Below are 9694 nucleotides of genomic sequence, written 5' to 3' on the forward strand. Positions count from 1 at the left end.
AAAAAGATCTCTCTGTAAAAAGAGATTATTTGTATTTATATATTATATATTATAACAAAAAATCAGATCTAGCAATATATAACTCATTTAGACAGATCAATAATAGAATAACATTACAAGTTTCCAAATAAAGAAATAAACGAATGTTTACGTTTTCTATCGAGGATATTCTTGGCATTTGGATTAACATTCCTATGATGTGTGCAAAATTCGATATTGTAAATACAAATTTGAAGCTTTTTTAGATAGTATAAAAAACAAGATACAGAGTAATGAGAGACAACTGCGCTTGGCTCTTGTTTCCTTCTTGTTTTTTATATTATTTATATTAGTCATTTTTTTAATTTTTATTATTTTTAGATATATTAAAATAGATACATTAAATTTTCTTGCAATTTTGTTTTAATAATATATATAAAAGAAAATTACTTTTTTACGCACTGAATCTGAAACATTACTTTCATTCATAAAAATGGTAAGATCGAAAAATCGCATCAAATATCAATCGTTATCTAGAGAGAACAATTCTCTTCAATAACAATGTATTGATTTATATTTTTATATATATATTACACTTCTTTTTTTTAACAATTCTATTGTTGGAACTTATGTTCAACCATGTACGATTAATTACGTAACAGTATTAACAAACTTGCCGGTCTCGTAAGAAAATTGAACATTTCTTTTTTATCCGAGTTGTATTTATAATAATCTCTTATTCGGCTTAATTTTTATCAGATATCTCAACGTTTATAAAACTGCGAATGGTTATAATTGCATGATCCGGATAATGAGATTCAGAAAAGCTTTTTGGTCATATATGGATAATTTACTATTAAGGAATATTTGTAAAATCGTCAACATACATAATTATCAATTATGACAATTTTATCTCGACATGGCATAAATTTTTATAATGCTGGAATTTGTGAATATAAACAACAGAATGTATTCTGAGTGAGTACAGTGATAATGCAGCAAAAGGGTCTATTCTGATTTAAGTTCCTAACAAGCGAATAATATAGTAAAATATATAATTGCTAATGCATATATATAAAATTCTATAGTAAAGTTGCAATAGATTGGATATACAATATATAATTGCAACATGTATGTTCCTATATATATGCATATATAACAAAGTGTTATTTTGCCACTTTATAATCTTCTTGTCTCATATAATTACCAATCAACGATGCGATTTTATTCGATGCTGCCATCTTGGTTAAGAGAAAAATATAATTTAATGTGGTAACAGTTCCGCTAAAAGGCAAAGTTTTGTTAAAATAAAACTGGCTAAATGGCACGAAAATAATCGTGACAAAGTAGTTTCAATCGATATTTTATATCTGACTGATTCTCAACTATGTGGATTAGGATTCACGCCCTTTTACAAACACAAAACTGTATCTTATACAAAAATTCCGTTATTTCATTCGTTATATTTCGTTCTTTATTTTTCAATTGTACCATTTAAAAATGATCCCTGTGCAAAATATTATGTGGCAACAAACAGGCCCTTTTGTCATATGTTCACTGTAATGACATATAAGGAAATGAAAACTTAGCTATAGAGATTGTCATCCCCATCATTTTGAAAGGCTTGATTGCTTGAGTGTTATGTCGAGCATCACCTACTCCACTTTGTGGAAATCTACAAACATTTTTTTTATTTTTCTAATTGAAATCATGAATCAACAAATTGTTTTATGTTCATTTTAACAAATGCCATGCCCATATTAAATGGATCGAAAAACTATATAACTGCAATTTATTCAAATCAACATGTGAAAATATTATCTGTTGAAATAATTGATATGACATAAACAAATATGCCCTATTTAAAAAGAGTTAACATTTTTTACAAATCTCTTCTCCTTTTACTATCTCTTTTTCATATCTCATAAATAATTTATTATGTGCTAATTTTTGAAAGATTTGTATTGTTGATTTATCTAAATTAGATATACTTTATCAAATCTGATTTTTTGTTATTCATAGCTATATTTCTATGTATATTAATAGTCATCTTTTTAAGTTAAGGAGAAATGATAAATCGAGTTTTTAATTAAACAAACAACACATATCATTACTCAAGTTCAAAAATAGCTTCCATGGAAAACTTGACTTCCGTTTTTTTTCAATGTCAAGCAATAATCTTTTTCAACTCTTGTTTTATATACAAAAAAAATAAAATAAAGTAAATAAATATGCTTTATAAATTTGAGATAAGAATTGTTCTAAGAATTTACCTATCATTTACACTTGTAACAACTTTTGTCACGATATATATAAGTCCATACCACAAACAACAGTACCTTTTTGCAATCTGAATTATAGTTCACTTTCTAAAGTTCGTTCTTGCTAACATCTGTTTAAGCATTTAACTCCATGAAAAATTACACTTCCTGATCCTGTAATAAATATAAATAATAAATAATAAGTATAAGTTATTAAAAATACAACAAATAATATTATGCTAAAATTACTTGATATATATCTGATTAAATAAGCAAAATGGAATATGTCTTAAAAACTACCTTTAAGCTCGTACAATAATGCTGCTTCAGCCCATTCATCAGAACCATCACAACAATCACAATATCCATCATTGACCTTATACGATGGTATTCTTGCTGCAATGTTACATATGATTTTTAACATTCCAAATTTTATTTATTTCTGATTACAATAAGATTCAATATTCCATTACTATACCTGCTGATTTTTTAGAATTGGTCTCACAATTGAAGACACCACTATTGCACGCATTGGTACCTGGTTCATCGCTTCCATCCATCGGACAGTCACAATAATCATCATTAATTTTCACAAAATCGATTTCCCTCTTCGAAGCAAAACATACGAATTTTCCGTTAACATTGGGAAGATACTTGGCAATGTCTTGGTCTCGCGTACCACGCAATGACACAGTTCGACCGTTTTTGTCACGTATGAGCTTGGAATGCTGCGGTTGATGCCACTTGGAAGTTTGCTTGCCGACGACCACGTGATTATTATCTCGTAACGAGCCGGCGATTAGTTTGCCCACGATCTCCCGATTCAGTTCTTTGAAGTAAAATAATTGATAAAACACGAATATCACAGCGACTACGAGGACGCATATCAACATGTACTTGAGCTTCTTTCGTAGAAATCGTCGTTTCCAGGACACTTCGGTTTTCATATCTGCCAGCTAATTGTTATTGTCGTTGCAAAACAAATCTCTCCCTCGAATGCGTTTCGTACACTGTACATCCGATACGAGATAATCATAGTGTAAACATTTGTACCGCACCTTGCATAAAAATATATCGAATGTTTCACAACTATTACTTTGCAGTTCGAATGTGTTTTGATATGTCTTCGTTGTGTTCGATAACACTATTTGACTTTATTTACACAAGCATACACATACTGTATACAGGGTGTCCAGTAAAAAAAATTTAGCAAAATATATTTCAAGTGCTGAAAGTATAAAACACGCGGGTAAATGTTTAGAATAACCCTCTCTACTTACATTTTGATATAAATACACTTAATCGATGTCTTTTTCCATAAAAACAAGGGTTTGAAAAATAAAAATCGTCGCTCGATAGTGTAAAAAGAGTTATTAAGCGTTAAAGATGCTACTTTTGAAGGTTAGATAATCTGTCATACCGACAAAATTCTGGCGATATGAGCATGCGCAGCAATGAAAAGATACACGAAATTTAAATAAAAACTGATACTTCCACACGTTCACTATTTATTATTTATTACATCCGTGTAAAGTAAAGTTCACATCGCCTGATGATTTTAATACAACGAGATCTATAATTGTATAATTTCACTTTGGTTTATATAACTTTCCACGCAAAGCAATGTTCAAATGCAACGATGAGATCTATGATTAAAAGCACAATTTTACGTTATTGTACCTTCCCTCAATTATTGGACGCGCATGCACGCACTCATGCATATTTGCACATACACTTGCCATTCACGCGTAATCGCGTACCGAAAGGCCGAATCGCGCAATTATGCAGTAACGTAAAATTGTACAATTATAGGCCTCGTTGCATTTGGACATGGCGTTTGCATGCAAAATTATAAACCTAAATGAAATTATACAATTATAGATCTCGTTGCATTAAAATCACCGAGCGATGTGAACTTTACTTTACACGGATTTAATAAATAATAAATAGTAAACGTATCAATTCTTGGATCAATTTTTATTTTTATTCGAATTTCGTGTATCTTTCCATTTCTGCGCATATATATCGCCAGAATTTCGTCGGTATGACAGATTTCCTAACCTTCAAAAGTGTTTAACACTTAATAACTATCTTTTTACTTTACACTATCGAGCGACAATTTTTACTTTTCAAACCTTTTTTCTTTTTATGCAAAAAGGCATCGATTAAGTGTATTTTTATCAAAATCTAAGTAGAGTGAATTATCCTAAACATTTACTAAAATGCGCAGGTAAAATGAGCTATACAAAGAAAACACGTGGAGCAAATGATATTGTAACATAACCTCTCATTTATTTCGCACAATCGGAAGGGAGATTAAAAAATATAGAAATATAATATTTACAGCTTTTCTCTATGTACAACCTTTTCTACAAAACATACTGTACAACAATGAACGTAGGACTTTCTAAATTGCCAGTAGAAATGACAAATCAAAAAACTCCGTTAGTTTTCGAAGTATTCGCTGAATGTCAAACTACAAAAGCCAGAACTGGCAGGATGACACTTGTTCATCATCATGTGGATACGCCGGTATTCATGCCAGTGGGAACTCAGGTTTATAAAACTTTTTCTTCTTGCCACAAATATTTACTTAAATTTATATACAAGATGATTCGTAATTACCGCGTACTATGTAAAATATTAAAAACAAATCCTTTATTTTAAAAAACTTTCATAGAGAAAGAAGATAATAACTATTTATAATTTTAAGTATTTTGTGTAAAACATTACAATTTTGTTAGGCCCTGCGCACAATAGAGAAAATATTAGAAATAGGAATAAAATATTAAATATCAGGAGGAGCAATTCGGAATTATTTTACTTCAAACAAGAAAACTAAATGGATTAATTATTTCTAATTTTTATTTTTTTATTTCATTATGCGTTAATCCATTCCGTTCCCTTGTTTGATGTAAAATAATTCCAAATTGCTCCTCCTCCTGATATTTAATATTTTATTCCTATTCCTAATATTTTCTCTATTGTGCGCAGGGCCTTAAAGTCCAGATTTTTTGTCATTAATAATAAAATCTTGTTTTCTTGCTCTTGAAGCTTGTTTTTAATGAAAAAAAACTTTTATATTCAATCATTTAAATTGAAAGATTAATGATGCTTACATCTTTTTTTCATAAAAATAAAATTTTGTCACGAAAACAAAGCTTCCTCTATGAGGAAGCAAAATCTGTCTTTTATTATTTGTATTCTATTTATGATTACTGTATCATTTTATTACTGTATATATACAGTAATGTAGATAAATAATAAAATCTAATGTCATCAAACATTGTACAATTTTCAGGGAACATTAAAAGGATTGCTGCCTCAACAACTGGAGCAATTGAATTGTCAAATCATTCTTGGCAATACCTATCATCTTGGAACTAGGCCTGTAAGCACAGAAATCATATCCTATCAGAAAAAAATATTGAAATTACACAAATAATTTTTACTACATTATAACAAATCATATATTTAATATTGATAGGGTGCAGATGTCCTGCGTAAAGCTGGAGGTTTGCATAACTTTATGAATTGGAAAAGAGCCCTTTTAACAGATTCAGGTGGTTTCCAAATGGTTTCGTTGTTACACCTAGCCGAAATAGCAGAAGAAGGTGTTAAGTTTAAATCACCATATAATGGTATTTATGATCAAATATATATTTTCAGATATACATTAAAACATAGTTTACATATAATTTCATTGATTTTTATATAATGTTTTATAGAATCTGAGTGCATGTTAACACCGGAACATTCAATTCAAATCCAAAATGCGATTGGTGCTGACATAATTATGCAACTTGATGATGTTGTTAAAAGTACTTTAACTGGACCAAGAGTAGAAGAAGCAATGCATAGGTACAATTTTCGTTTTAAAAACATTTTTTTTTTTTATATTAAATGTTAGATTACATATACTTAAATATTGCCTAATTTGTAATTAAATGTTATATTAATCTGATACAATAAATCATTTTTTTAGAACAACACGTTGGCTAGATCGTTGTTTATCAGCACATGAAAGATCAAATGAGCAAAGTATATTTCCAATCGTGCAAGGTGGTTTAAATCCCGAACTACGATCCGAAAGCGCACGACAATTAATTAAGCGAAAAGTGAATGGATATGCCATAGGAGGCTTAAGGTAAATATATTACTAGATTATTGGTTAAAATATAAATAATAAATTTAAAAAAAAAAGGAAAAAAAACAAAATCTTATATATAATAATAATTTTTATAACAATTTTAGTGGTGGGGAGAGTAAGGACGATTTTTGGAAAATGGTCCATCTATCAACAAATATCCTTCCAAAAGATAAACCGCGATATCTTATGGGTGTTGGATTTGCAGTTGACCTAATTGTATGCAGTGCGTTAGGAATCGATATGTATGATTGTGTATTTCCAACGAGAACAGCTGTAAGTATTTTATATATTGAAAAACTTTATGTGCGCAAGATATTGGAAAATTAAAGTGTTAAAATGAAACTTTCAGAGATTTGGTTGTGCTTTGATACAAACGGGACAGCTCAATTTGAAGCAAGCGCAGTTTAAAAAAGATTTAATACCGATAGACAAATCATGCGAGTGTAGCACTTGTAAGACTTACACACGCGCTTATCTGCACCAAATCGCTACAATAGAAACAGTATCATGTCATCTGTTAACCGTTCACAATGTCGCGTTTCAAATGAAGCTAATGCGAGACATCAGAGACAGTATAAAAGAACAAAGATTCCCTAGATTTATACAGGAATATATGTTGGCAGTTTACCCCAATAAGGACTATCCAATATGGATAATTAATGCTTTGGAGGCTGTCAATGTTACTCTATTGTAAAACTAAAATTTTTACACTAATATAACTAATTTATTCCTACAATTTATTCTTTTAATTATATTAAGGTGTGATACACAGTAATATATATAAATGCTTGTTACCCCATGTATATAGGCATAAGTCTGATAATAATATCATTTGTTATCAATATACAATATGATCATGGATTAAGCAGTACCAGTGTTTTGAAATTTATAAATAAAAAATCAATCTTCTATTATAGGACAAGCATAGTGTATATTGATTCATACAGAAATATCCCTCTTTTGCAGAAAAGATTTGAAAAAGAGCATATTATAAATCAGATAAATAATCATACCTGAAAGATATTTTATACGTTTTATTCTGCAATTTTCTTCTTTTGCACATTTTTTGCTGGAGATGGTGAAGAATCAGGCACATGTTATAAACAATAATATTAGTTTCATCACATGAAATCATCCGAATCGTATCCACTGTTCTCCGTGTTTGAAGTCATATTAGATGTATTAAATAGAGAATTATAACTTCTAAAAAATATATAATTATTCCTATATTAGTTAAATTGTAATATTTAAAGATAATATGTTGTGAATAATATAACAAAAATTAGAATATTGATATAAAATCACAGTGGTATACAACAGTTTACCTCATCTCTGCTTCTTCCTGACGTCGTTTCTCCTCTGCTTTTTCCCTTTCTTTCTGTTCTCTTAAGAGTTTTTTCTTGTCTTCTCGTTCATTCATATCTCTCTGTTCTCTCTCAGCTCTAAAGTTTACTTGTTCGGAACGTTTCGTCTTGTTAAGCCGATTTACAATGGCATTTATCCGCTTGGCAACATGAATCTTACGAACATCCTTGTCTTTGTGGAAACCAACTTGACCAACCTCCATACCTTGTGTTTTTTTCAAATTTGACCACATTGTATACACTACATCAATATCATTCATTTTGTTTCCTTCAATGCTGTTTGCTTTTACCAATTGTGCGGCATCTTCCAACACAGTGCTGGGAATGTCATCTATTGTCTGACCCTATAATTTAAAAAAAAAAACCCGACATATTTTATATATCATACTTTTTGACATTGATTAAATAAGAAATCTTTAATCGATAATTAAACTTACATGTCGAAGTCGAAGATATACATGAGCAGAGGAATATTTATCAACATGAAACCATACATCTTCTGGCCAACCCCATTTGATAAGGTCTTCATCTATATTAAACAAAATCCAATTAATCATGCATTATATTATAAAAATAATTTTTTATTAATCATGAATAATACACAATATGTTCTATCTTACTCTCATATTTGTCAACTCCCATAAACAGTGTAATGGGTGGCTGTACCACTGTAATGCACACAAAATCAGTATATTAGTCTAACCTCTCAAAATAGTAACAAAACAATATTTTATTAATAATTTAAAGAGACATATAATATACTAATTCCCTATCTATTAAAAATAAATATAATATTGAGAAATAAAAAAAAATTACCTTCACTTATGAAATAATAAACCATTATTGATGAAAATTTCTATTAAAACACATGCGACAAAGTTAGCTGCCAAAAATATTTTGTATGATTTTGTAGCGCCAACGATTGCCAACCAGTGATGCCAGAATGCCCACGCTAGCAACACGCAACCGTAGTGGAGGGGATACGCACCAAGCGAAAAACGTGTATATGTAATGCGCAGAGCGTTCTGCGCATTACATATACACGATTTTCGCTTGTGTGCGTATCCCCTCCACTACGGTTGCGTGTTGCTAGCGTGGGCATTCTGGCATCACTGTTGCCAACAATGGCGCAGTCGCTCTGTCGCACGGTTTAAAACATGAGACATTGGCCGCGTTCAGCAGAGAAAGCGCTCAGTTATCGTCTTGTCAACACTTGACGTTGATTCGTTGGTTCTAAAAGTAAGAACCAATCACATTCGATTGCTACTAAGCGGTTTTCTCTGCTGAACGCGACCATTCGACGATATGTTCAATCCGGAAAAGTAATATATATGTATGTATGCCTGTACATACATATCATACACACACACATATATATATATATATATATACAGTATAATTACGCAGAAATCATTAGAATTTTACGAAATATAAATAAAAATGTGAAAAAAAAAATTTCTGTTAACTCAATCAATATATTTATTTCAACAAAGGCAATTATGGGTGCAATAAGTTCCGCAATTTTATAGTTCAATATATACTTTGTAACATATATTTTTTTTAAATTTACTTTTTAGTTTGGAAAAGCAATATACAGATTTGTGAATTGGATTTTACCAATTCAGTTCATTTAAGAATTTATATTGTGCCAAAATAATAGCTGCTATTTCATATTAAAGCATTTTTTCTCTTTAAGAATTGTTAATAGATAAATTGTACAACGTTGAAAGCAATTTCCGGCACTCTACATAAAGATCATTATGCATAATCAATAGAGCATATTATAGCATACTATGAAATGCATACCTCATGTGGAGGAATGTTATCTTCATACATGTAATATTTTGTTAAATACCAGTAACTATAATTTTATGTGTATATATAATTTGGTAATCATATAATATAACTATAGTATATATATATATATATATATATATATA

The 9694-nt window shown here is 29.9% G+C and overlaps 4 protein-coding genes across 6 annotated transcripts in view; 1 reads left to right on the forward strand and 3 right to left on the reverse strand.

Moving 5' to 3' along the window:
- LOC115240022 overlaps positions 1-3683 on the reverse strand; it is a 29310-nt gene extending 25627 nt beyond the window's left edge. The window contains exons 1-4 of one of the 2 annotated variants that reach the window (XM_029814957.1): positions 3521-3683; positions 2719-3298; positions 2541-2636; positions 1673-2414 (exon numbers count right to left, since the gene is read on the reverse strand). In XM_029814957.1, coding sequence (XP_029670817.1) covers positions 2365-2414; positions 2541-2636; positions 2719-3187 — 615 coding nt within the window. In that variant the 5' untranslated portion in view covers positions 3188-3298; positions 3521-3683 and the 3' untranslated portion in view covers positions 1673-2364. Of the gene's footprint in view, positions 1-1672; positions 2415-2540; positions 2637-2718; positions 3488-3520 lie in introns of those variants that run through there. The other variant, XM_029814958.1, reaches the window with a different exon arrangement.
- The window catches only part of LOC115240015 (transitional endoplasmic reticulum ATPase TER94), a 39221-nt gene continuing 30855 nt past the window's right edge, over positions 1329-9694 (reverse strand). The window contains exon 13 of the mRNA XM_029814938.1: positions 1329-1654. Coding sequence (XP_029670798.1) covers positions 1534-1654 — 121 coding nt within the window. The 3' untranslated portion in view covers positions 1329-1533. The remainder of the gene's footprint in view (positions 1655-9694) is intronic.
- On the forward strand, positions 4319-7304 carry LOC115240018 (queuine tRNA-ribosyltransferase catalytic subunit). Of its 2 annotated transcripts, none has more exons than XM_029814948.1 (8): positions 4319-4470; positions 4587-4796; positions 5542-5631; positions 5728-5881; positions 5969-6101; positions 6226-6387; positions 6495-6663; positions 6740-7304. In XM_029814948.1, exons 2-8 carry the CDS (start codon positions 4596-4598, stop codon positions 7082-7084), a joined length of 1254 nt encoding a protein of 417 aa, XP_029670808.1. In that variant the 5' UTR covers positions 4319-4470; positions 4587-4595; the 3' UTR covers positions 7085-7304. The 2 variants fall into 2 exon arrangements, with proteins under 2 accessions (XP_029670808.1, XP_029670807.1); XM_029814947.1 differs by having other exon boundaries at positions 4461-4514.
- Positions 6106-8708, reverse strand: LOC115240021 (coiled-coil domain-containing protein 25). Its single transcript, XM_029814956.1, has 6 exons — positions 8571-8708; positions 8375-8422; positions 8192-8283; positions 7716-8098; positions 7404-7593; positions 6106-6878 (listed from the first exon to the last, which is right to left on the reverse strand). The coding sequence occupies exons 1-5, from the start codon at positions 8593-8595 to the stop codon at positions 7512-7514; spliced, it is 630 nt and encodes a 209-aa protein (XP_029670816.1). The 5' UTR covers positions 8596-8708; the 3' UTR covers positions 6106-6878; positions 7404-7511.

Source organism: Formica exsecta, unplaced genomic scaffold (genome assembly GCF_003651465.1).
Source record: "Formica exsecta isolate Colony F162 unplaced genomic scaffold, ASM365146v1 scaffold4, whole genome shotgun sequence".
Classification (NCBI taxonomy): domain Eukaryota; kingdom Metazoa; phylum Arthropoda; class Insecta; order Hymenoptera; family Formicidae; genus Formica; species Formica exsecta.

Excerpts from the sequence above, each read along its gene's own strand:
- LOC115240018 (XM_029814947.1), top strand. The coding sequence starts at position 4,476 with ATGAGCTATACAAAGAAAACACGTGGAGCAAATGATATT. Across the intron at positions 4,515-4,586 it reads CACGTGGAGCAAATGATATT|CTTTTCTCTATGTACAACCT; the intron begins GTAACATAACCT and ends TAATATTTACAG. Across the intron at positions 4,797-5,541 it reads TCATGCCAGTGGGAACTCAG|GGAACATTAAAAGGATTGCT; the intron begins GTTTATAAAACT and ends TACAATTTTCAG.
- LOC115240021 (XM_029814956.1), bottom strand. The coding sequence starts at position 8,595 with ATGGTTTATTATTTCATAAGTGAAG. Across the intron at positions 8,099-8,191 it reads TATATCTTCGACTTCGACAT|GGTCAGACAATAGATGACAT; the intron begins GTAAGTTTAATT and ends TTTAAATTATAG. Across the intron at positions 7,594-7,715 it reads CAGGAAGAAGCAGAGATGAG|AAGTTATAATTCTCTATTTA; the intron begins GTAAACTGTTGT and ends TATATTTTTTAG.